This window comes from Rhincodon typus, chromosome 32 (genome assembly GCF_021869965.1).
Source record: "Rhincodon typus isolate 14 chromosome 32, sRhiTyp1.1, whole genome shotgun sequence".
NCBI classification, from domain to species: Eukaryota; Metazoa; Chordata; class Chondrichthyes; order Orectolobiformes; family Rhincodontidae; genus Rhincodon; species Rhincodon typus.
Window position 1 is genome coordinate 5164663 of NC_063363.1, and position 26513 is coordinate 5191175.

At 40.0% G+C, this 26513-nt stretch overlaps 1 protein-coding gene across 1 annotated transcript in view; it reads right to left on the reverse strand.

Annotated features, from left to right (window-relative positions):
- kmt2a (lysine (K)-specific methyltransferase 2A) overlaps nucleotides 1-26513 on the reverse strand; it is a 74272-nt gene that overhangs the window by 5134 nt on the left and 42625 nt on the right. The window contains exons 10-21 of the mRNA XM_048615355.1: nucleotides 25569-25682; nucleotides 24716-24862; nucleotides 23378-23473; nucleotides 22084-22204; nucleotides 19473-19586; nucleotides 15753-15937; nucleotides 12477-12647; nucleotides 12168-12278; nucleotides 11589-11662; nucleotides 8327-8523; nucleotides 2191-2297; nucleotides 707-844 (exon numbers count right to left, since the gene is read on the reverse strand). Coding sequence (XP_048471312.1) covers nucleotides 707-844; nucleotides 2191-2297; nucleotides 8327-8523; nucleotides 11589-11662; nucleotides 12168-12278; nucleotides 12477-12647; nucleotides 15753-15937; nucleotides 19473-19586; nucleotides 22084-22204; nucleotides 23378-23473; nucleotides 24716-24862; nucleotides 25569-25682 — 1575 coding nt within the window. The remainder of the gene's footprint in view (nucleotides 1-706; nucleotides 845-2190; nucleotides 2298-8326; nucleotides 8524-11588; nucleotides 11663-12167; nucleotides 12279-12476; nucleotides 12648-15752; nucleotides 15938-19472; nucleotides 19587-22083; nucleotides 22205-23377; nucleotides 23474-24715; nucleotides 24863-25568; nucleotides 25683-26513) is intronic.

The window sequence follows — 26513 nt, forward strand, 5'->3', positions numbered from 1 at the left end:
AATCCCCTTCCCCTCCCCCATTTCTGAAGAAGGGTCTCGACCCGAAACGTCAGCTTTCCTGCTCCTCTGATGCTGCTTGGCCTGCTGTGTTCATCCAGCTCTACACCTTGTTATACTTAATTCATAGTCTGTATTTGCTGCTTTCTAAACATGACTCCCACAATGCAGCTAAATTGTTTTTGATATTCCTACATCCCCAATACTTCTTTTAAAAATGAGCAGCACTTAACAGATAACTTTTGAAATTCATTATGTACAACACCCAGTTCATTCCCAGCCAATATCTATATTTGCATTATACAAGCTATACTTCACATTTGTTTTGCTTTTATTGTTTCCTTTCATATTCCCCATAATAGAGATCATTTATCACAATGATATCAACATCAGAATACATAGATAATAGATGTGGAAAGCTACTGAAAAAATAATAGTAATACACATTTTTTAAAACAAACTTAATGGAAGATATTATAAGGGTTGAGAACATGGAAAATATTCTCACCAATGGAATAAGCTCCACTCTCAGATCACTGCCACTTATGCTTCAGGTCAGGTCTAGTGATTATTTTTATACTTTGTATTTCATTCTAGGATCACAGCAGATAGCTCCAACTCCAGAACTGAAGAAATATAAAAACCTCTTTTTGTCTATTACACTCTTGCTTATTTTAGGACATTCCTTGGGAACTCCACTAAAACTCACCAGTTGCTTGCCTCTGATTACAGCCATGTGCACATTCTTCAAAGAGCCATCATCATCTTCAAAGACCTCCGCTGACCACAAGGCACAGTTTATGTGTGTCCACTCATTCTGACCAATGTACAGAAGACGTCCAGCATCCTAAAAGAGCCAATAATTCTATCAATACCTGGGTTTTAAGACAGATTCTTTAACACTATTATGAAGTCTACTTTAAATGACCTACAGTTAACAGCTACAGAGTACACTGAATATTTCTTGTGGACAGCTAAAATGAAAGACAACTGTTGTTAACCTCAACTAGCTGAGAGTCTGAAAATAAACTGAAATTTTTTAATGCAGAATTCTTTAGTCTGGACAATGCGCAGAATTCAGAAAAGAAATAACAGTTTTGCAAATATAAGCTGCATTTATTGGCTTAACTACATTAGAGATGGAAACTGAATATCTTCTATTTTACTGTACTTTTTGCTAGTTCTCAAGATGTTTGTAACTTTGGCGAGATCACATTTATTGGCTATTCCTAGCTAACTCGAGAAAGTAGTAACTGGCCATTGCTCTACAACACCATGTCCCTACTGGGATGTTAAAAAAAGATACTGATCCAATGGCAGTTGGAGTACAGAAACATATATCTAACTCAGAGAGGAAGACAATCTTAAGGTGGAAGTCAAAGGGAAGAAGTGTTATGACAGTAAGTTGCTTTTATTTCATACAAAACTACCAGTTTCTGCCAGTATTAGAGAGCACAGACATTAAGTCTCATTTCAGGGATGCCAGCCTGAGTCTGTGCTGTGCCTGGGATGGCAGGGAACTGGAGTTTTCTTGTGTATTCATTAATTCATGTGAGCATCATATCCTCCATCACACTCTGACCTAAGCCCTGTAGATGGTGTAGTTATAGTGGTTCAGGTTGTGAGTCATATGCTCCAAAGTACACAGTCTCCACCTTATTGCTAGCTAGCTAGCTTTTGTTAGATGTAAACCTCAAGATATTAATGGTAGGGAGTTGATTGTGTTGGTCATTATCTGATCCTAATGCGGCACAAAAAAGGCTGGAAGATTTCCATGTTCAACGACAAGATGCAACAATTGAATCAACTGCTTTAGAACTGTACAATGCTACAAATATGCTTAACAGTTTTAATTCACAATCTCAACTAAACAAAATTTTGAATTAAGAATTTATATGAATAATTCTTGGTTTTGAATTGAACGACAGTTGAAACAATTTAGAGCCCATCCCAGTAATACCTGCAAATAATAGGGTCTGACATTTAAAACGTGCCATTTGAGCTAACTTCCCAAAACAAAGACAGGCAACCCAAAATCATGTAACTCAATCGAGTTAAAAGGTTTTCAGCCTTGTTTCAAAGAATACTCCTACTTTTCATCACACATACAAAAACAAACAGCAGAACATTTGAGATTTGCAACCAGTATGCTTTGATGACTGGCTTGGAGATAAATGACAAACAGATACTCACGTTTCTGTTGTCATCTCCATATTTCAGGCAAAGCACACACTGCCTGTTGTCTTCCACATCAGGAGGGGGGTCGATATCAGGACTGTCCTCTCGGCTTCTGTCAGAGCCTTATAAAGACGACAAATTGGCATTACTCCATTATTTATATTAGTACTATTGCTGATAAATAATAATTACTGGTACTGGCTAACATTGCTGATTTTACATGAGGTACTGAACTGTCCTAATTGAAGAGAACAAAATATTGAATTATTCTGACAGTAATTAGTCAGAAATGAGTTCGCAAAAGAACAGATAGGAAAAGAATAGGTGATGGGGTAGTTTTTGTTAATATGGGATGGAAGAGGTATGACAGCAAGAAATAACTTTTAATCAGAAGATACAAAATATATACGATGCAGGTAAGAAACAAGGGAAGATGACACAGGTAGTAATAGTCTATAGGCCCCCTAACAGTAGCTATATGTTAGGACAGGGAATTAATCAGGAAATAACAAGGACATGTAAAAAGGCAGCACATTAAAGATGGGTGACTCCAATCTTAATGTAGATTGGGGAAGCCAAATTGTCAGAGGTAGCCATGAAGAATTCAAAGGGCGCCTTCTGGTCTGTTTCTGAGAAAAATAACTTGTGAATTCAACCAGGGGTCAGGCTATTGTAGATCTGATAATGAGGCAGATTTAATAAATGATCACAAAGTAAAAGATTCCCTAGGAAACAGTGACTATAATATGGTAGAATTTAGTATTCGGTTTGAGTATGAGAAATCTGGGTCAGAAACAACCATGGGTAAACTTAAATAAGAGCAATTTCAGAGGTATACGGGTGGACTTGGCTGAAGTGGGCTTGGAAAGGAGTTTAGCAGCAAAGACTGTTGAGATACAATGGCAGGCATTGAAGAAAGTAGTTTATAACTCACAACAAAGACATATTCAAGTGAGAAAGGATGATTCTGGTAAGGGGATAAACCAACTGTGCTTAGCCAGGAAGTGTTAAGGATAGCATCAAATCAAAGGCAAAACATATAATGCTGCAAATACTAGTGTTAAAAGAGTGAGCTGGGAAAGTTTTAAAAAAAAAAAAGGTAGAAAATAAACCTCATGGGTAAACTTCAAGTAATATCAAAACAATTGATAAGAATTTCTATAAATATATCAAAAGGAAGAGAAAAAGCAAAGTGAACACAGGGTCCTTAGAGAATGAGGCTGGGAACATAATGATGGGGAAACCAGGAAATGATAGAGGACTTTGCCTCAGCCTTCACAGTAGAAAACACGAACAACATTCTAAAATACAATGCAAACAAAAAGTAAAAGAGGGACAGGAAATAAATCCAATCGCTATCAGGATGGAAAATGTTTTAGGGAAACTAATAGGGCTAAAAGCTGACATGTCTTCTGGGCCTGATGGGACACATCTTGGGATATTAAAGCAAGTAGCTAGACACACAGCAGATGCACTAGTAGTAATATGCAAGGATCCTTCGACTCTGTACAAGTTCTGGAGGATCGGAAAACTATCAACATAACACCCTTACTCAAAAAGGAAAAGGAGATAATGAACAGGTAGCTCACTATCGGCCAGTTACCTTAACATCTGTTAGTAAGAAAAATGTTAGCGTCTCTGATAAAGGGTGTTAGCAAAGCATTTCGAAATGCAGGGTCAACGCAGCTTCATGAACGGGGAAAGCCTGCCTGATAAATTGACTAGAACTTTTTGAAGTAGTAGCATGCATGATAGATGAAAGGGTACCTGCAGATGCAATAAAATTGTACTTCCAGAACATGTTTGATAAGGTACTACACGTGCAACTACTTAAGACAGGCATCTATAGTGTTGGGTGGAGTATATCTGCGTGGATATTACATGAATACATTAGCTAACTAATAGAAGACAGAGAATTCAGAGAAAGGGGGCTTTTTCAGAATGGCAAACTGTAAATAATGCAGTGCCAAAGAGATCAGTGCTGGGACCAACTATTTACAATATATTTTAATGACTTGGATGAGAGAAGTGAATTTACTATTGCCAAGTCTGCAAATGTCAAAATAGGCAGAAAGGCAAATGGTGCAGATGATCCAGACAGGTTGAGCGAGTGAGCAAAAACTTGGCAAATGGAGTATAATGTGGAAAAATGTGAGGTCATGAACCTCGGCAAGAAGAACTGAGAAAAAAGGCAGCAGAAAGCTAACGTACAAGCTCAGCAGGTAATAGAGAACAAAAATAAAGTAGCCTTGCTAAAACCACATAAGGCACTAGTCAGACCACACCTAGAATATCACAAACAATTTTACCGCACTTATCGAAAAGATATGGCTGTACTGGAGACAATGTAGATAAGGTTCAGTAGGTTTATCACTGGTATGGAGGAATTTTCTTACAAGGACAGACTGAGTAGGTTTGGCCTACACCCAGGGGAGTTTAGAACAATGAAAAGATGACCTTACTGAAATGTAGAAGATTCTTGGGGATTTGACAGGAGAGATGTGGAATGATTGTTTCCCTTGAGGAAAAGTCCAGGACCGGAGGGCATAATTTTACAGTAAAGGGTTGTCCAATAAAGACAGAGATGAAGAGGAGTTTCTTCTCTGAGAGGGTAGTGAATCTGTGGCATTCTTGACCAGAAGCTGTAAGTACTATGTTCAAAGCTGAGATAGATAGATTTTTCATCAATAAGGGAATCAAGGGTTATGAGGGAAAGGCAATAAAGTGGAATTGAGTATTGTTAAATCAGCCATGATCTCACCAAATGACAGAGCAAACTCGATGGGCCAAATAACCTAGGTCATCTCCCACTTATTATGGTCTTCTACAGGGTATTGCTAAAAACATGTTACTGAGAGAACAGGCAGTCAATGTAGTTGTACTGATCCTCCTGGGATCAAAACTGAATCCAGTTTAGAGTGGAGCCACAAAACACACATTGGTCAAAAAGCCACAGTGATCCTGAACAAGTATGGGTTCAGGCCTATTTCTATTTGTGCGGGCTCATGGAACAAACAACAGGGACAGTTAGTTTGGACAATGATAAAATACTGGTTCAGCACCAGCTGGAGAACTGCATTCAATGCTTCGACAGTATACTTTAAGAATATGAAGATCAGTTCAGAAGCTATTTATTTGAATGAGAAAAGGATAAGCAAAATGCCCCGAAAAATAGGAGATGAGAAGACTTTTTTTTGAAAAAATGCATCTCAGCTGAAAACAGTTTCAATAATAACTTTTAATCCGATTCGTGATATACCGTTTCAGGACCACAGGGAATTGCACAGCAGGTGGGACACATTGCATGCGTTTCACAAACAGCTAGGACAGGCATGATGAGCGAACGGTGTTAAGATTCTGTGTCATACTGCCATTTAGCTTGTTGGAACAATTGTCATACACCACATACAATGAATGCACCTTCAAATCTTAGGTTAATAACTACAAAAATTCACATACAAACCTGAAATAATCAAAGCTACAAACAAAAATGGAACATTTGTATGTGCTTGTGGGGCACAGAGAAAAAGGAAAGAAATTCCTATTACTTTTCTATAGCTTACATGTGAAGCAATGCGACTTTGTATATTTCTATCAGGAGTGGAGGGAGAAGAAAGAAAACCATAACTGGAAGGTAGTTATTTTGGAATTAATTTTAATGTTTCACTATGATGGGATTGAGATCTAAAGCTGCGAGGTTCAAAATTAAAACGTTATCTACTGGCCCGGATGTTTAGAAGATGTACAATTTCAGTCAAGTTTCACATACTATTCACAAACACTGACTAGCAATTATATAATATCTCTGTTCCAGATGCACAAACACTGTCCAAACCACCTATGGATGCAAACACTAACGAAAGTTCTTTCCCGCTTCATAACTACTTCCCTCCAGCACCTGTGCCAGCTATATGTCTGCCTCGACCGGAGACTATGGTTGTTGCAGAATACTGTCCTACAGGTGACAATTGGCATAACTTTGCACATTACAGTACAATCTTAGAAGTCATCTCAGGTGATTTTGTTGCATAAATCACCAATCTGCTATGTTATGACCAGTGATGTTACATCAGTACAACAAGTGCACAACCAGGTGGATGAATGTTTGTAACAGCTTGACCAGAAAACAAAGGCTTGATTATAACATGTTAATGTTCAATATATACGTTGGTAATTTTACTGATCATAGTGGTTGTTGTTTTAACACTGCTTCAGCGAATATGCCAAAGATACTAGGACTAAATTTGCAAATATATGCTTTCATAACGGCGCCTCATGTACTGGAAGAGTGTGGTAGGAAATTATAGATACTATTCCCACAAACTAATGCCCATTTGAGTACACTGACAATAAGTTTTGGCACTATTGCAAGATTTCTGATTTATGCTTAAAAGGTGAGACTTAACTAAGGACCAGGCAGCAGTTGTTGAATCTAAAAATCTCCATTCACAATTTTGATATAAATTTATCACACTAAAATCTTAACTCTCATTTCCCTCTCCACAGATGCTGTCAGTCCTGATCAGTATTTCCAGCTATTTCTACTTTTATCTCCATTTACAGTTTCAACTAAAATAAAATACAATACCATATTACGCCTCTAGATGACTAGAATGTACTGCAAATAGTCCAGCACATATTCTTACAGGCCAAAATCTTGTGCTACTGGAGGGGGCAAGGTAGGAGAAGGAACTCCATTCAAATAAACAGAATGACTGTGTTCCTGATCCATCCCCTTTTCTTCTTTCACCTTTCTGCCATCACTGGTATTAAATTTTCAGCGGAAAGGTCCATGGCCAATCTTCGTATACCACTGCCAATAGAGAAGCTTATGTTGCCAATGAACGGAAGACTTCCATCAAAGACACAGTGCCTTTGATGAACAGATGGACATGGGCATGCGAGTGATGGTTACTGAAAGTCATGCCTCTGCCCTTCATTTCTGGCCATTCCTGCAAATCATTTAACTTGCTCCTGGATTCTGGGACTCTGGGGAACAGTGCATTGATATCATGCTCACAAAAGGGAAGTGCACAACTTAGTTGCTCATAACCCAAAATCACTGGCGTGTTATCCATAATTTTGTGATATGCATCAGCAGCATACTCTTGAATTATTATCCTCAAATAAAGTCCGAGTTGTCACTTGCCATTTCAATTCTCCCCCTGTAATATCATTCCGATTTCTGTCTTTGTTCCAATTATTTCAATGAAACATCTGAGGAACAGTACTGCATATTTTCACTGAGCATTTGGAAGTACTTTGTATTTTTATAAACTTTAGCAACAATTACACCTTCTGTATAGCAACAAGTGATGCCACGCTAGACCAAGTGTATTAGTCTAGGGATGATGGAAGAATGGAGTAAAGAGCAGGTGGCTGCTTAGTAAGTGGAACCTCCACCAAAAAACGGGATTTGCTTTATTCTTCGACTTTTTATTCCAACGGGCTACTCTGCTCCACTATACCTTTGTTCGTGTTTCACAATTCCCATTCTACTTGCTTAACCCTCATTTAGTTATCTCCCCTTAGCTATTCACACACACCTTGTTCACCTTTTATTTATTTGATCTGTTACACCTTTCTCTTCTGCAATTATTACTCTTGCTGTTTACTAGCCCCTATTCTTCACTTTACATATCGATTACTTTGCCTGCATGCGCTTAAGTCCATTTTAAAATAGTAACTTTCAGCTCTGAAGGGAGATCTGCAAATGGATACTCACTTTCCTTCTCTCCACAAATACTGATGCATTGAATCTGTTCAGAATTTTCTTTTGTTTCAGATTTCCAGATTTCTGTTGTATTTGGCATTCTGACTTGGAAACATCTGATGCTGATACAAAATGCCTGAGGTGGTAACTATGTCCAGAACCAAAGATTCCTGAACAATGAACCTCACCCCAAACACCACCACCAGAACACTGAAGCGCCATCCCACACCTCTCTTGCCCTGGCCACTGCAGTACAGAGGTAACTGGAATGGGATGGGATTAGACCATTCAGCCTCTTGTACTTGTTTAGTAAGAACGCAGTGAATGTGTACTTTAACTCCATTTACCCATCTCTGTTCCATTTTTCTTGAATCCCTTTTTGCCTAAAGATACAAAAATAAAACAGCACAGTTGTAATGTTTAATATTTTAATCATACCTGCTGCAATTGCAAGGGGTGGTGGGGGCAGAGGCACTGGTGAGTCAGGATCTCCAGGTCCTTTTGGTTGTGGTGCAGGTATGATCTTCTTGGTAAGTGTAGGCTGTTCTGTGCGAGTGCTCTCCTCCCGTTCTTGCCACTGAGCATAGTTGTGATCTGATGATGGTGGCAACACAGCGTTTGGTAGCATTCCACTACTGAAACAGCAAAATACTGACAGTAAGCATTTATGGCAAATATGCTTCACTGAACGCTGATCAGACAAAGCAAATCCTTCAGTCTGTGAGGTTGCCTGGTTGGATCAGTCTGCTTATCTGAGAAAGTAGGACAGCAAGCCACAAGCCAGTGCAAGTGGCAGGTAATCATTTTCAAGTTGGAAAACAACACAAAATCTCAGGGTTGCTAACTTAAGTTTAGTAGAAACCAAGATACCACAATTTGTACAGGGCTTATTCCATTTCCTCATTTTCCTTTCACTTCAGTGTACCCAAGGTGTGGATTTGCTCTGTGCTATAGTTCAACTAACATCAACAACCCTCCAGCATATCATTTCAATGTCCAGTATTTATGCACAAATCTAAAGTCAGTCTCAACAGTTTGTTCAGGGATAACAACCAAGCCCTGCACTATTCTTTCCAGATGTTTGCACACAACCACTTCAAGCAGGAATAGAAAGTTTGTGTAATTACACACTCTCCAACACAGTAGACCAGTGACCCTAATGCTCCTCCTTTTGAGATTAGCTAACTCAGCAGAGACCATGACTCAAGATCATGATGGTATGCATGATTCAATTTTCCTCCGTAAAATCAGTACAGTATTTCTTATTTTTTACACAAACGGCAGTTGAAGGGTTATTCAGTTAGGAAGTAACCAAAGCAGACTTGAGAGACAGAACATGACCAAAGAAAGATATGGAATTGACAGAAGATGCTGTGGCAAATGCTCTGAAAATAATATTGATTTCTTTTTGTCCAGGCCCACAGAATTGAAAATGACGTACCCTCACACAAAGGTCTAGTTCATGTTCATACTTCCTGATTCTTGCATCTGAGTTAGGGGGAAAGTAATTCAATTCAAAAAAAGTATTTTGAGTTTTGTCTAGATAATATAATTTGATTGACAAAGTGATTCACAGCTTCTCTTGCAAAATCTAAACGTTGAACGTTTTCAGAGAGATACTGGAGAAGATAAGCTAAGATTCTGTGGGCAATTGAAAGAACCACAATTTAAGGTTAATAACATGGAACAGAGTTTTGTCCATGCAACTGATGTGGCTGTGCATTATTTAAAGCTACCTTGAGGGAAGGTAGTTAAGCTTCTGCTAACTGTGAAATCTAGTGTGTTAATCAGCAGGAGGTTTCTTTGTCCATGTTTAACCTGAAGCTGCGAGACTTCATGGAGGTCCAGAGTCAAAATTGAGGACTACCAGGGCAACTCCCACCTGATTGTATACCACTGCGCCGCCACCTCTGCTGCATCTGTCCTGCTGGTAGGACAGGGCATATCCAGGGGTGGCGATGGTGGTGGCTGAGACATTGTCTGTAAAGTATGATTCCATGAGTATGACTATGTCAGGCTGTTGCTGGACCAGTCGGAGACAGCTATCCCAATTTTGGCACTAGCCACTGGACGTTCATAAGGGAGGACACTGCAGTGTCAACATGGCTGTTTCTGTGCTTAAGTTGATGCCAGGTGATCCATCCGGTTTCATTTCTGAGACTTTTTAGCGATTGCTACAACTGAATGGCTTACTAGGCCATTTCGCAGGGCAAGAGAGAGTTAACCACATTACTGTGGGCCTGGAGGCACACGAAGGCCAGACCAGATTTCTTTCCCTGAAGGACATCAGTGAACCAGTTGGATTTTTCCGACAATCAACAATGGTTTCATGGACATCAGAAGATTCTTAATTCTAGAATTTTTTTTATTGAATTCAAACCCCACCTTACCCAACCTGAACCCCACCTTACCCAACCTGCCCACTCCCCCATTACCTCTCACACCGTTCCCACGTTCCTGTTCCCTCTCCCATCCTGCCGACTTCTACAACCTCATTCACTAACACGACAAAAGCTGCTTAAATATTCCAAAGTTTTTCAACAGCTAGTGAATGAATACTTAACACAATGCAGCATCTAGTATCATAAAATGACAGTATAACTCCTCTTCCCGCCATGGCCTAACAATCCAGCACTATGGAGGATCCCAAATTCAGGTGTGCTTCACATTTCTGTAGCAACTGCGGATCAGAGGATCCAGCCAAAATTGGGAACTCCATCAGAGCAGAAACATATGACAGTGAAGCAGTAATCTGATAGCAATTGCTACACTTTAACCAAAGGCAAATGATATATTACTTATATCTACTTTAAAAATGAAGTTTTTTAAAGAAACATTGCCAAACATTAAACAGGGAATGAAGAAAATCTAGCAAATTCAGAGAAACAGCAGGAAATGTCACTCCCTTAAAACTGTGCAAATTAACTATGCTTTTCAATATGATAGTGGAAGTGTTTGAAGCTTTATCACAACTTCAATTCCAGCTAATGTCTGAGTTAGACTCAAATCTTCATTCATGACCTCAATTCAAATTTAAATCCACCCATGTCCAACTGAGATGCTAATCTCCATTTTTGTGCCATGTTGGGATTCAAAAATGCGTTCCTGTCCAATGGAGTTCCAACTCCATTTAAGCTCCTGAACCTGATGGAGGATTCAGGTCAGTTCTCAAAATTATGATAGCAATTTTTTAACTCTGTCCCATATTAAGATGGAGGCATGCATTCCTTCCCCAACCACTCTTCAATTGCCTTCTAGTCTCTACCACAAATATAGAATTAATATATGTCACCCTAGTACCAGTAATTTCATGAATTATACAGCACAGGAACAGGGCTTTCAGACCAACCAGCATGTGCTAGATTTTACACAACACATGGGCCTCCTCTCGTTTTATCTACATTACGTTAGCCTTTCAACACACGCTGCATTTGTTTAGACCCAAGATGTTGACCAATGAAGATTCTGTTCAGTTTACATTCCCATGTTTCCAAAGCCGATTTATAGATCCATTTTTCTTTAGGTCTGGATTCTTGCCTTCAGCGAGAATCCAAACTCTTTCAACATTTCCAACTGAGATTCTAAATGTCCAGTTCTCAGTCTCTTAAGTACACAATGAAAATTTCTAAAGTTTCTTTGAGTTATATTTGTAGTTTCAAACCTCTACGTAAAAGAATTCAATATTTTTTACATTACTCACTTTGGGGTAACCTTGTTGGGCTCCCAGAATTTGGACTCCTTCACACGAAACCATGGGAAGAATCGCTCCATTTGCTATAGAAAAAGTCAAAGTACTTAAGACAGTAATCAAACAATGGCAAATTGTCAGAATTATTGGAAAACACATTGTCCTCCTGTTACTCCATTCCAGTTTTCTCCCTCCTGTGATCTTCAGACTCCACCACATCATGCAATCAAACTAAGAATGCTAACAGCCTGCTCCCAGAAACCAAGTAAAAACACTAGATCATAAATAAACATTTCAATTTCAAAACTTAAAAAGAAAATTTTGAAGGACAATTAGAATCTTAATGATTTTGAGAAAAAAGAAACTGAACTATTGCAGCCAAGAAAGTTAAGGTCAAGATGAAATATCCAATTGCTCAGCAACAGAAAGAACAATGTGATCGCTGTAATTAGTCTTCAACAGTTGTAGCTGATTGCCAGGAGACAGGATTTTCACAGTATGCTTGCTTCTTACAATTTTAAATATTGCAAAATTAACCTAGTCTTGAGATCAAGGCAGGAGATATTGCAAACTGCAGATAAAACAACTTACTCGTATAAAGAATGCTTTGACCATGCTATTGGCCTTTTTGTTTTCAGGCTGCCCTCCATCGCAATTCATTGCTGTTTGAATGATCTTCACAATATCATCGCTGAACTCCAGCTGAACACACAATAGCGGATAATCAGCAAATGCCAACAGATAGAACACTTTAATTACATACAGAGAGGAGAGTGACTCATGCTGCAGATTTCATGATGCTGAACTTGCAGATTGCCCAAGATTTTTCCTTGTGGGCTACAGGTTAATCAAAACACTTTTCTCACAAATCTACGAGGACAAAATAAATGGCAGCCTTACCACTGAATGATATCTCTCCTGTTCCATCTTCCTCTTTACCCCTTCTAGATCAAGAGGTTGTTCATCTTGTTGGTTTACTTCTATAAGGACTGGAGGATCAGGACCTTCTGGCGAGCTGCGGACTGAGACAGCTTCCTCAGTCTCTGGGTCTAAATCAGGCGGCTTGGCTGCCTGATAAGGAGAAAGGAAGATTCAGCTGCATCACTTCTCACACCACCTACTTACCTCAACCAAGCTTACGAAAACATCAAATCTATGCTACTCAATTCAGGTGATATATGGAGTCATTCACATTAACAAGTGAACCCCTGGCCCAATGAGTTCAGCTCTAAGCTGTATTTCATAATCCAGATCAAATACTAGTAAATTCTAATGAAAACTGGTATGTGGCGTTAAGTCACAGATCAACCATGATCTCAGTGAATGCAGAAAAAGATCAAGGAACTAAATTAATAAATCCTTTTCCAAAATTCTAACTTTGACTGCTGCTCTCTAGTAACACATTGCAGACAGTGCATTTACATGCAATTACTGCAACCTCCACACCATCACAGCCACCAACTCTACTAGTAACATCTGAAGCAAATGTCCTGGAGTCAAAGTAATTCCCTGAAGGGGAAAAAGTTAAACATTAAATGGCAACAAGAACAAACTTGTCACTAGCTTTCCTGAGGACATGATTGACAGGTGAATGTGCCCCAAAATCCCCCAGATTGTTAGGGATAATCCACCCATAGGGGTAACACGTCACAGAAAAGTTGGCCCCATAAACACAACAGAAGGAAATAATGAGAGCTTCCCCTCAATTACAGTCTGGTTCTCCTCGGTGTTTACTGCGATCAAACAGGGGCGGGGAGGCTGGAAGAGGTGTGAAGGAAGAGATGGAGGGGAAGGAGGCTGCAAGAGAGGTGTGGACAGAGAGGCCAGTTGCATGGGTGGGGGAGGATGCTACAAAGGAGAGAACAGTTTTAAACCCGTTAACGAAGGAATAATCTAACAACTGGCATTCAAAAGAGCTTTAAATCCCTGAGGCAATTAATTCCTTGCAAATTAATGTGAAATCTCTAATTTTGTATAGGTTCAGGGACTAATATACTTGGGAAAAAATATAGCAGAATTTAATGAACACTGTTAACTGTTAAATTTAATCTGAGATTGAGATCAGAGATGCACTAAATCAGGGTGTCATTGTCTGGTTAATATATTTCAGCTTTGTGCACGTGCAATGGAAATGCATTAGCTGTGACCTCCCCAGTTGCAGAAGGTGCACTGGGAGTGGTTATTTTCACGTGTAAAAGCACGTGTCTGTTGCTTTAAAAAAAACTTTATTAACTTTTCCCTGTTCTCTTGTACTAATTAAATACTGTGATGTCTAGGAATTCCTTGTGTTGTGTTGTGTTTTAAGTTTAATGGTATGTTGATGGTTATTGAGGATTTGGTTGAAATGATGAAATTCTGCTGACTGTCCAGCTACTCCAGATGTCAATAACAAGGCCACCTGCATTTGTCTAACAGGACATTACTAATATTCAGTTAAGGAGATGAAAAAGTAGTCCCCAAAAACCAAAATTCTCTCCAAGAAAAATTGTGACCCCTAAAAATCATTTTTGACTTGTATTACCACGGATATAGCAGATACACAAAGCATGATCTCATGAATAGCAATGAGATAGATGACCAGTTAATGAAGAAACGATTATTGGTCAGGAACCTTCTACTTAGTCTTACTGAATATTCAAATATTCCCACACAAATATTTATATCAATTTGAACAGGCACGTAAGCCTTCAGTTTAACATTTTGTACAAAACAGCACCTCTATCATTCTATTATGGTGTTTTGCATAGAGAATGTTATGACAAACACAAGTTAAACTCTGTGATGAAAAGTGTGAATGTCATACACATTAAGAATTATTTTAAGAGTCTGGAATTACTTTAATGAAGCTTTCTGTTTCGCCCCAAAATAAAAGGCAGGCCAGACAGCCCTTTTGGACCTTATCCAGTATGTGTCAGAGAGTAGGGAAATCCCTTGGAATATTAATGAAAAATTGTTTATTCTGAAGCAGTTTACAACAGGGGTAGTAAACATTCAAAGTTATTAACTTATTCTTCATTCAAGATTATTGAGGATTAACTTTCAGCTTAGAAAGAACCCCAGAGACAAAGTTTTTAGGGCAGTTCAGAGGAGACCTGACTGGGGTCAGAAACAAATACAGTCTCTCACAGAGAAAGGATTTTGTTTTTTAAAAAGCAGTTAAGAAAATGAGTTACCTCAGTAGAAAAGGTTGTGCAATTTCCAGACCAGGGTAGTTTGCTTAAAAATCTGCAGTTTCTTAGAGTTTCATGCATATTCACGTAGGAAGACGTCATTGCTCACAGGACAGAAACTGGGAAGAATCAGCTAAGACAAATTTCAAGTTTTGATATAAGAGGTGTAATTTCTTTGGATTTGAGTCACTGTAAAGTGTCATTGGAGTTGACTAACTTGAGTACAAAGTCACTGACAGAAAGAGAGGGCAAGTTTATTCTCTCAAAGGATTGAGCGTCTTTCGCAACTCCTTGCCATGGTGGCAGAGTCCTCATATATTAAATGTTTATTTATTTGAGATAGTGTTAGGGAATAGGATAAAAATTCATCCTGTTGGGTGTTTAAAGATTTTCCCGACTGTAGATAGATTGGGTCCTTTCTTTTGGTTTTTGTCTTTTGTGTAGTGAACTTGTGTTGCAAAAGAAACTCTGCAGTCTGGAGTAACTAGATTTCAGCAAACAACAACCAGATTAAGCAAAATAGAAAAAAAAAAATCCATCAGGTCAGATTTCATTCCGAGATCTGACTTGTCAAGTAATACCATCAGCTGGAATCATAAAAGACTCTCTTTTCATAATGCGTTGGATAAAGACAGTATCAGACCACATTTGAAAACATTTTAGCATTCAATCTACAACAGCCGAGTTTATTCAAAGTTCCACTTTAGTTCAACTATTAAACACAGTGCTAGTTATGCAATACCCAAATGGGAAAACTATGTAATGGAGCTTATTAAACTCATAAGCAGAGCGTATATTATGTAACCAAAAGAGGGTCTTTTATCCACATCAGCAGTTTACTCAAGATGATAAGCAATTCAGCCAAATAAAACCAGTTTTAAAATTACAAATTCATGTCTGACAATAAAAATAGGAGCCAATGCATGAAGGCCTGTACCTCCAACAATGTAAAATATCTGCTTCTTAATGCTTTGTTGACATTAGTGAAGCAGCAGTTCAGACTCACCTGCCTATAGCGTAACAAGTGGCTTGTAGTCCTAGAGTTTAGTAGTGCAGTCAGAACTTGCTTTAAAGAGATTTGCAGTTCCTTTCCCAATGCCAGCCGCCATTCTGCAGGATGCTGCTCTGTACAGTTTATACATGTGTATGCCACACTTTCTGGAAGATTTGACAAGATCTCATACATCTCATCTGTAAGGAGATACAAACAAAGAGAAAACATGTCATAACTTGATAGCTGATTCATTATGTGCCTGATACAACAGCCTCTTCATACTTTTCAAGGCAATGAACTCAATGCTTCTAAATATCTTTGTGATATACACATGGACATAGCAGTATGATAGAATAGATGCAAACTATTGAAGCAGTTATGCAACGTGACAAAACACAGCTGATCTCCTTGATGGCTGAATAGAGCAGATTCTACATAATGAATCACAATTGAGTGGGAGGGAAACCAATTTGCACAATCATACCTAGGGCAAGTCCCTGCATCTTCTAATGGGGCTTTCACCATGGGAATGGGCCTTAGATGGTGAGGAGTGGGGTAAACTGGAGTACAAAGTCACTTACAGAAATAGAGGACAAGTTTATTCTCCCAGAAGGTTGAGAGTCTTTCAGAACTCCTTGCCATAGAGACCTGTGGGGGAAAGAGTCTTTGTCTATATTTAGGGCTGAGGCAGATAGATTCTTGATCAGTAGAATAGACCTACTCCTTTTCCTCCTTCTTAGGGTCTTTTGGTCTACGCATTGAAATAATAATGCTGTAGAGCAAAATGGAACGAATGAGACAGGGCATGGGGCACATACAATGCAAGTTGAATGAACACAGCATCTGCTCAAAACTGACCAGTAAACTCAATAAATTGGTTCTTCTACACATACCTGGTTAGACCACACTTGGAATATTGCGTTCAGTTCTGGTCGCCTCATTATAGGAAGGATGTGGAAGCTTTAGAGAGGGTGCAGAGGAGAATTACCAGGATGCTGCCTGGACTGGAGGGCAGGTCTTATGAGGAAAGATTGAGGGAGCTAGGGTTTTTTTCATTGGAGCGAAGGAGGATGAGAGGTGACTTGATAGAGGTGTGCAAGATGATGAGGCATAGATAGAGTGGATAGCGGAAATGACTATTACGAGGGGGCATAATTTTAAGGTGACTGGAGGAAGGTACAGGGGAGATGTCAGAGGTAGGCTCTTTACACAGAGAATGGTGGGCGTGTGGAATGTGCTGCTGGCAGTGGTAGGGGAGACAGATACTTTAGAGACTTTTAAGCGACTCTTGGATAGGCACATGGATGATAGTATAATGTAGGGGGCGCGGGGTAGTTTGATCTTAGTAGGATAATAGGTTGGCACAACATCGTGGGCTGAAGGGCCTGTACTGTGCTGTACTATTCTATGTTCTACGTTGTATGTAATTTCTGAGGCAAACTATGAGCGGTCAGCCAACTCATGGTCACGACAACATTTAAATAAACTAGTAAATGATTTAAAATCTCTTCATTCACAATCAAAGATGAATGGGCTTACTGGGATCAGCAAGCCATGTGCTAGCCTTAAAAAATTAATGGCAGAGAGAAATGTCAAATTGGCTAATATGTAGAATCTGCATGCCCAACCTCAACCCTCCATTTTTTGCAGCAGCAGCGGGAGCAGTAACAGCGAGGACCAGGGGGCTGCCGGGAAGGTAAGTTCTTCAATTCGGCAGCGGAGCTGAGTGGGAGCGGTTGAATTGCGCTCTCGGAAGTTGAGTGAACTGATATACTTGGGCAGTGGCTAAACCCGTTTCTTTTACTTACCAGCACATGATAAAAAAAAAGGAAGAGTGATTTGGTACAAATTTTTTTTCATTTCATTTATCCAATATTTGACATTATAGTAGGACTAAATTAAGCTCAAGACTAAAAATGGCAGGAGATCCCAGACCCGTGTTATGCTCCTCTTGCTCAATGTGGGAGCTCAGGGACGCGACTGATGTCCCCGACTCCTACATGTGCAAGAAGTGTGTCCAGCTGCAGCTCATGTTAGACCGCATGACGGCTCTGGAGCTGCGGATGGACTCACTTTGGAGCATCCGCGATGCTGAGGAAGTTGTGGATAGCACGTTCGGCAAATTGGTCACACCGCAGATTAGGATTGCTGTGGGAGAAAGGGAATGGGTGACCAAACGGCAGAAAAAAAGCAGGAAGGCAGTGCAGGTGTCCCCTGCAGTCATCTCCCTCCAAAACAGGTATACCGTTTTGGATACTGTTAGGGGAAATGGCTCACCAGGGGAAGGCAGCAGTAGCCAGGTTCATGGCACAGTGGCTGGCTCTGCTGTACAGAAGGGCGGGAAAAAGTGTGGAAGGGCTTATAGACATAGGGGATTCGACTGTAAGGGGAGTAGACAGGCGGTTCTGTGGTCGAAAATGAGACTCCCGAATGGTATGTTGCCTCCCAGGTGCACGGGTCAGGGATGTCTCAGATCGACTGCAGGACATTCTGAAGGGGGAGGGTGAACAGCCAGCTGTCCTGGTGCATATAGGCTCCAATGATATAGTTAAAAAAACAGGATGAGGTCCTACAAGCAGAATTTAGGGAGTTAGGAGCCAAGTTTAAAAAGTAGGACCTCAGAGGTAGTGATCTCAGGATTGCTACCAGTGCCACATGCTAGCCAGAGCAGAAATGAAAGAATAGGCAGGATAAATGAGTGGCTCGAGAGATGGTGCAGGAGGGAGGGGTTCAGATTTTTGGGACATTGGGACCGGTTCTGGGGGAGGTGGGACTATTACAAATCGGACGGTCTACACCTGGGCAGGACTGGAACCAATGTCCTAGGGGCTGCTTTTGCTAACGCTGTTAGCTTAGATAGAGGATCTGGATCGGCGCAGGCTTGGAAGGCCAAAGGGCCTATTCTTGTGCTGTAATTTTCTTTGTTCTTTGTTCTCCCCAAAAAACAAAACAGTAACATTTATGAAACTATCCCCTTCTAATTATCATTGTAGCTTCTCTTGCCGAACTCTGATTAAAATTTGGAACACAACCTTTTTTTTGACAGAAAACCCATTAAGTATTTACGGAAGAAATTTTATATAGGGGCAGGTGGTCCTTCAACTCAGGTCTGGTCCAGGATTCATTAACATCATAGCAAATGCGCACTGAATTCTTATCTTACTGTTTTGGTTCTGTAAACCTAATTCAACAAAAATAATCAAGCTGGTCAAAAGAAAGTACAACATTGGGATAGAGCAAGTTAGATCAAAGAAGCATTTAAAAAGGCAGCTATCAATATCCAAGAATAAATTCATGCAATTACGCATCTTCTGATTTATACATAAATGAATTTCTTTTGAAAGTGTACTTTTTATAATAAATAGTAGCAAGCAGCTGTTAGGAAAATTAATGCAAAAACCAAAACCCTCAGGAGAAGACAGAAGCAGGTTGGGGCAACAATGAGGGGGCAAGTAATGTAGCATTTTTGTTTGGAAGATTTGTTAGTGCTGTAATAAAAATAGTAGGGTCAGAACTTAAGCCGGTTGGGGTTACATACGAAACAGCTAAACAGGAACTCAAGGGACTGATGTTATTTAACAGATTATATTATGCATTTATACTTTATGTTAAAAGGAAGGTCTATATAAACAAATCCTGAACTAAGTGAATCAGGCTAGCCAGCCAGACATCACATCTCCTTAATGGCATCATGTGTTTCAAATACAAAACATGTCCTGCATTTTAAAATACCTGACAAGCTTTCACACTTTGCATGAACCCATCGATCACATTTTCCACACTGCATCATCTTGCTCTCATAATCATCATCATCGTAGCACTTGTCACACAGTGGGCAGAAGTTTCCTAAAAATAAACAACAATTTGTATCAACACAGCTGTTGTCCTTTCACAGCTTTCCTGATCATCCTCAGCACTGCTGACATAAGTTTTGTATATAATTTTATTAAAATGGACTGGGTCTATGCTTCCCAACCTACATAGCTGCATGCAATATCTTACAACATACCTAACAGAGGCTAATCAGCCATATGATTACAGGAACAGGCCAGGGCCACTGAGGCTTAGGATAAAAACAATAAATGCAGTGTGGATTTTTATGCCAAGATGGAAAGGAAGCACCGAATGAAAATCCCTAAATAAGTTCCATACAATTAAAACAGAACTTGACTTATTTAGTTACTGCAACCATGTGAAACTGGGAAGAATGCTACATAAGTTTCCTTTGTAAACAGGACAGACTTGTGACTTTCAGTCTACCCATGCGGATGCTCACTACAACTTACCTCCTGACAAGTTCCAAATAATACTAATATTATAATTAAAGAACAATTTAATCAGGGCACAGGAAAATAACAAACTAATGATGTAAATTTTAGAAAAGTCAACATGGTCCTTCCCTATCAACACATATGGTTCAGGCAGTGACTAGCTGCTTTAAGCAACCAATTGAACGAGTTTTCGACCGTTCCCTGACATTTCGAAGGCTCCCTTGTTGAAGTTGGCCTCATCTGAACATATGCAAAGGAGAAGGAGGAACTGAGAGAATGGGATGGAGTCTTTACAGGAAGTGGGGTGTGAGGATATATAGTCCAGGTAGCTGTGACAGTCAGTGGGTTTATAATGGATATCAGTGGCCAGTCTATCCCCAGAAATGGGAACAGAAATGTCGAGGAAGGGAAGGGAGGAGTCAGAGATAGACCAGGTGAAAGTGAGGGCAGGGTAGAAATTGGAGGTGAAATTGATGAAGTTTTCCAGTTCCAGATGAGAGGGAAGCAGCACCAACGATATCATCGGTGTATCAGAGAAAGAGTTGTGGGTGGGAGCCAGAATAGGACTGGAACAAGGAATGTTCCACATACCCCACGAAGAGACAGGCATAATTAGGGCCTATGCAGGCACCCATGGCAACCCCTCTTACCTGAAGAAAATGAGAGGAGTTGAAAGAGAAGTTGTTAATGGTGAGGACAAGCTCGGCCAAGCGGAGGAGGGTGGTGGGGGGTGGGGATGGTTCAGGTCTTTGCTCCAGGAAGAAGCAGAGAGTCCTAAGACCCTCTTGGTGGGGAATGGATGTGTAAAGGGATTGCACATCCATGGTAAAGAGGAGGTGGCTGGAGCCAGTAAACTGGAAGTTTTGAAACTGGCGCAAGGCGTCAGATGAATCATGGATGTATGTGGGTAGGGATTGGACCGGGGGGAGAAGACTGAGTCAAGGTAGGAAGAGATGAGTTCTGTGGGGCACGAGCAGGCTGAAACAATGGGTCTGCCCAGGCAGTCCTGTTTGTGGATTTTTGGCAGGAGGTAGAAACAAACTGTACGGGGTTGGGGGACTATTAGCTTGGAAGCAGGGGTGGAAATCACCAGGTGAAATGAGATCCATAACCACAGTGGATAAAATGGCCTGATGTGCCATGGGGAGGTCATGGTCCAGTGGAAGGTACGAGGAGGTATCTGAGAGCTGGCGCTCAGCTTCTGCAAGGTAGAGGTCAGTATGCCAGACTACAACAGCACCACCCTTATCGGCAGGCTTGATGACAAAGTCAGGGTTAGATCTGAGTGCAGTCAGTTTGGAGGGAGATAGGTTGGATTTGTTGAGGGGGCAGTGAAATTGAGGCGACTAATGTCACGTCGACAGTTCTCAAAGATTCTGATGGGGCTTGACAAGGTAGATGTTGAGAAGATATTTCCACTAGTGAGGGAATCTCAAATTAGGGGACATAGTTAGTGAACACGGGGACACTTGTTTAAAGCTAAGATGTGAAAGAATTTTTCTCAGACAGTAGTGAACATCTGGAAATCTCTACCCAAGAACTGTGGAGGCTAGCTCACAAATTATTTAAAAGAGGAGGTAGATGGATTTTTTAAATATCATGGAGTTGCAGGCTGTGAGAAGGTGGTGCGAAAGAAGAGTTAAAGCCTGGAGTAAATCAGCCATCATCTTATTGAATGGCAGGGCAGACTTGAAGGTTGAATGGCCTTCTCATGCTCATATTTCTTTTCTTCTCACTTCAACTTTTTGTCTACCAACCACATTGTTAAATAGGCCATTTTTCTAACCTGACTGAAAAATAAACCATGACCGTAGCCAGCTTTTTGCTACAGCATTTATAGCATTAAAGGATCTACATAATTTTCTACCTAAGTGAAGCAAAGATGTGTATTACAAAGTATGATACCCCTCTCCTCACGAAACAGCAGATTACCCGACTTATTGTGAGCAACTATATATTAAACAAACTCCAATTCACAGTTTAAGACAGTGTCTGAGCTACTTAAACAGTTGCCTTGGAATCACTGCTCGGTAGTTCCATTTACTATGAACAAAATAAATGTGTGCACTTACCTTTATCAAACAGCTTTGCACATTCGTGACATAAAGAAAAATCATGTGACCACTGCGCATCCCAGCCTTTCCCTGGCGTTGTGGCTCCACAACTCTTACATCGGACACACTTTGTACAGATCTATAGCAGAGGAAACCTTTATTAGAAATGCCAATTAGCTACTCTTCAGACCCCTATCATATCCCATCCCGGAATCTGATGTACATTTCAGAGTGTACCCTTTTACCACATAGCATTTGTTAACAGTTCCCTGGGGTTTGGAGATCCACAGGCATCACAGTTGCCTTTACTATTGTCTGCGACTGGGAATACCTTGCACCTTCTTTCCAGTGAACAATCTGGCCTTCCTTTCATCTGTAACTGACCCAACACCCAGATATATTGTTCAACAGGTTTCAGCATGCATTATATGACCCATTCAGTTTACTCTAAGTTAAAGACCATTTCATGAACCAATGAGCTGCTGCACTCTGCTGTCTGTCATGTACAGATTTAATGATGTTCATGTAAAAGGAGGGCCCATTGGTAGCTGCATAGGAAAAATCTAGCCTCAACTTGTCATACTGATAAATGGAAAGCAGCAACAGCATGACATATCTTGTACAAGCATGGGAAAAGCAAAGGTGAGACTTTCTCAAGCGACCAGGAAAGATAATTGTAGAGAAATTTAAGGCAGGAGGGGCCTTAATTTGGTAGGTGAAGGAAATGTCAATCCACTAATGTATTTAATTGACAAACACAATAAAATCTCCCCACAAAGAGTCTTGTTCTTGCACTAAATATTCTGTAACAAAATGTCATGGAACGCAATGTTCAAGGGGCATTTCCACCTCTTCCAGAGCAATTTGGGATGGATATTGTTGGTTTAACCAGGAATACGCCCATCCCACAAACACACAGAAAATCTACACAAGTATAAAAGCAAAATACTGTGGATGCCAGAAGTATGAAGAAAGTGAAAATACTTGAATGATGAGCTTACTTCTGTTGATGTCATCAAAACAAAATATTAACTAATTCTCTCTCCACAGATGCACTAAACATTTCCAACATTTCTCTCGTACAAATACATTTGCACATTGGTTTTAACTAGCTGGATTGACTAACAATTCTTGAATTTGTGACCAAGTCACTTTGTTTTAATCATATATTTGTGTTGTCATTAGCAATTCCCTAATGACAAGAAGAACATCAATGCTCTTAAAATGGGTAAGGAGGCAAGAAACACAGTTGATGGAATTTAAGCCATGAGGTAAAACAAGTCACAGTTTTTCAAGAGAAAACTACACTTACCCATACTTTCTTTTTCTTGGTTGGCTTTGTTGGGTAGTTTGGTCCCAAGCACTCTGGATGATAGCTGTTTCGACACTTGCCACACTCCAGAAGCTGCTGTGTAAAAATAAAAGTTTTAAGAGACTGCATTTTATTTATGATAATCAGTCTTTGAGAGACGGAACTAATATTTAGGATTATTTCCCTTGCTTAGAGAAATTCTCTTAAATACTGCACCATTTTCCATCCGATTCTCACCTGTTGGAACAAATAAAAATAGAAAATGTTTATGTTACAAAAGGTCCATCAATCCAAAAAGGAAGAATACAAGCTAAGGTTTCAAGCCTAAGCTTAATCAAGGGGCAAATGGACTGAACAAAAAGGTGGGAAATGCAGATAAACATGAAGAATTCATTTTAAATAAAGACCATCTAATCCTCTGGTGCTAAATGCATTAATGCAGTAAACAAAGCAGCATTAGGACAGAAATGTTCCCTTCTATCACATGCTATTTCTCCTCACTAGCTCCTGTTCTTAAGTGAGCCTTCATGGGGAGACAGGAAACAGAACAGAAACACTTCCAAGTGGGCAGAAAAATCCCCAGAGTTAACACCTCTAAGCCTCATGTTTTGGCAGCTGCTCTTTGGCAGCAAATGCAAAGTGGGCAGGTAATTAATTTGTCATCTACATTCAGCTGATGTTTATCGCCAGAAACAAAGACTTAACAGTGAAGATAACTTTTATAACAGAGAAGATAACTTTTATAACAGAGTATGTGCTCTATAAAATGGCAAACATTTACTTTGAAAGAAATAATTTATGCTGAAAGCCTACTTTTTTTTTTACAGCCGTCAATGTGTCAGCAACGAACACAACAAAGTTGAAGTTCAAAAAGAGAAGAGAATGTGTCTTTATTTAGAAGTAGAAGCAACAATCAGGGGCAGACAGCAGTGATTAATAGTTCTCCCAGGAGTCGAGAAATTTTAAACTCCAGAGGGAGTTAATCAGCTCCGCAAACGCAAAATTCCTCTATATAACACTCAGGGGGCATGAATAAGGAGGTCTGAGATAGGATTTGAAGTTTGCTCCTGCCTAGGTTATTTTAAAAAAAAGAAAAGAATTCTGTTAGAAGTCACCCTCAAACCACTTAATTCTTGTAATCACTGACATGTACATGACGAATGAACCAGTTAGACATGTGAATCTTGCTAGCAATACACTGTTTGGTTCTATTGAGTTGTAGTCAAATTTACTTATTACGTATTAAAATTAGAAGAAGCCAGAATATGAACTTTGCAGCAGTATCAGGGGCAAATCCAAAATGCCCACCTGAAACAATCATGCGCAGCTTACCATTACCTTTGAAGATTTATTCTGTCGGCAACATACGTGACAGAACTTGCAGCGCCGACAACACCAATTCTCCCACTGCTCCTCTAGGGGTCGCTCATTTTCCTCCAAGCAGAAGAGATGGAAAGGCTCACAGCACACCTGACAGTAAACAAACTGCAAACAAAACACAAAGTAAAATAAATCAGCCAACTATACACTCTTCAGGTGACAATGATTGGTCCCCTGAGTCTGTCAGATTTGTAACAATGTGATAAACCCTAATGTGCATTCAGCCAAATTTGTTTGTGTATACAAACTCTTCATTTCTTCCCACCCTTCAAGGGCTGTTCATTTCCACAATGGAAATATGTTGTGACTTTTCCATTAGCTGCAGGGAAGATCCTGTACATGCGACGTTGAAAATCACCAAGCCTTGCGATTAGGCAGGATCCAAACAATATTAATTTGTACATTACAATTCAGAAAATGGGATCATTGCCTGGTGGCCATGTAATACTAAATGCCCTTCCAGACAGAAATACCACCTAAAGGTTATATGCAAAGCATTATTACAGAGTTGATCATTTCGCTACAAAAACCAGGCTTTACTGATGTTTCTTCACCACAATCTATGTTGCTTGTGTTGCCAGTAAACATTAAGATCAAGTTCCACTCTGTCAGTCTCACAGATGCTTGCTGACTCAAATTCAGACGGAGTTTAAACTAACTTATTGAGTAAGGGGTGATCATAAGATTCTGCAACCCAGGGTAACGGTGTGGTGTGCTGCTCTTACACAGAGTTATTTTACCAATTCATGAAGTAACTTCTACTAAATGGAGGTCAAACTTCAAGACTGAAATCACAAGATGGAAACCATACCTCGACATGTCCACTACTGGCACAGAGGAAGCAGACCACCCTGGGAGTGATGGGTAAAGAAGTCAGGATACTAAGTCCACCCATCTCCCATACATTTTCCACATCACAGTCCTCCTGCCAAAGTCAGTAGAACAATATTAGAACATAAACAGCAATAAAAAGTTTATTCAGCAGTTAGGTAGCTTCAGCCGAAGCCTGCAGGTGCAAATTTTCAGATTTGCTGACTTGATTAGTTCCTTCTTCATACAAAATGTACTTCAGTTTTCTGAACCCATTCTTTAACAGTATATCCATTAGAAATATCATATTATAAAGAATAGCCTTCGCGGAGAATATTGTTTGAGCTGTGCACAGTGATTCACCAGGATGTTGCCCGGGATGGAGCTTTGAAGAGAGGCTGGATAAGTTGTTTTCTGTGCAGCACAGAAGAAGGTTGAGGGGAACCTCAGAGGTATACAAGATTATGAAGAGCATGGACTGAGTAAATAGAAAACAGCTGCTTCCCCTCGTCAAAGGGTCAATAATAAAGGGGTATAATTTTCAAGTGAAAGGCAGGAATTTAGAGGGAACATAAGGAAAAGCTTTCTCACGCAGAGGGTGGTGGGATCTGGACTGCACTGTCTGGGAGGGTAGTTGAGGCGGGCAACCTCACAACCTTTAAAAAGTACTTGGAACAGCACTTGAAGTGCCAGAACATTTAAGGTTATGGGCCTAATGTGGGAACGTTGGACTAGTAAAAGTAGTAGTATATTTTTGGTGTACGGACTCGATGGGCCGAGGGCCTCTTCTGCACTGTATGATTCTACGACACAAAACCTGGTATGATCCTTTCCAATCACGAGAATCAATTAACAAATCATAAAGATGATCCTACACAACAAGGTGTAGAGCTGGATGAACACAGCAGGCCAAGGAGCATCAGAGGAGCAGGAAGGCTGACGTTTC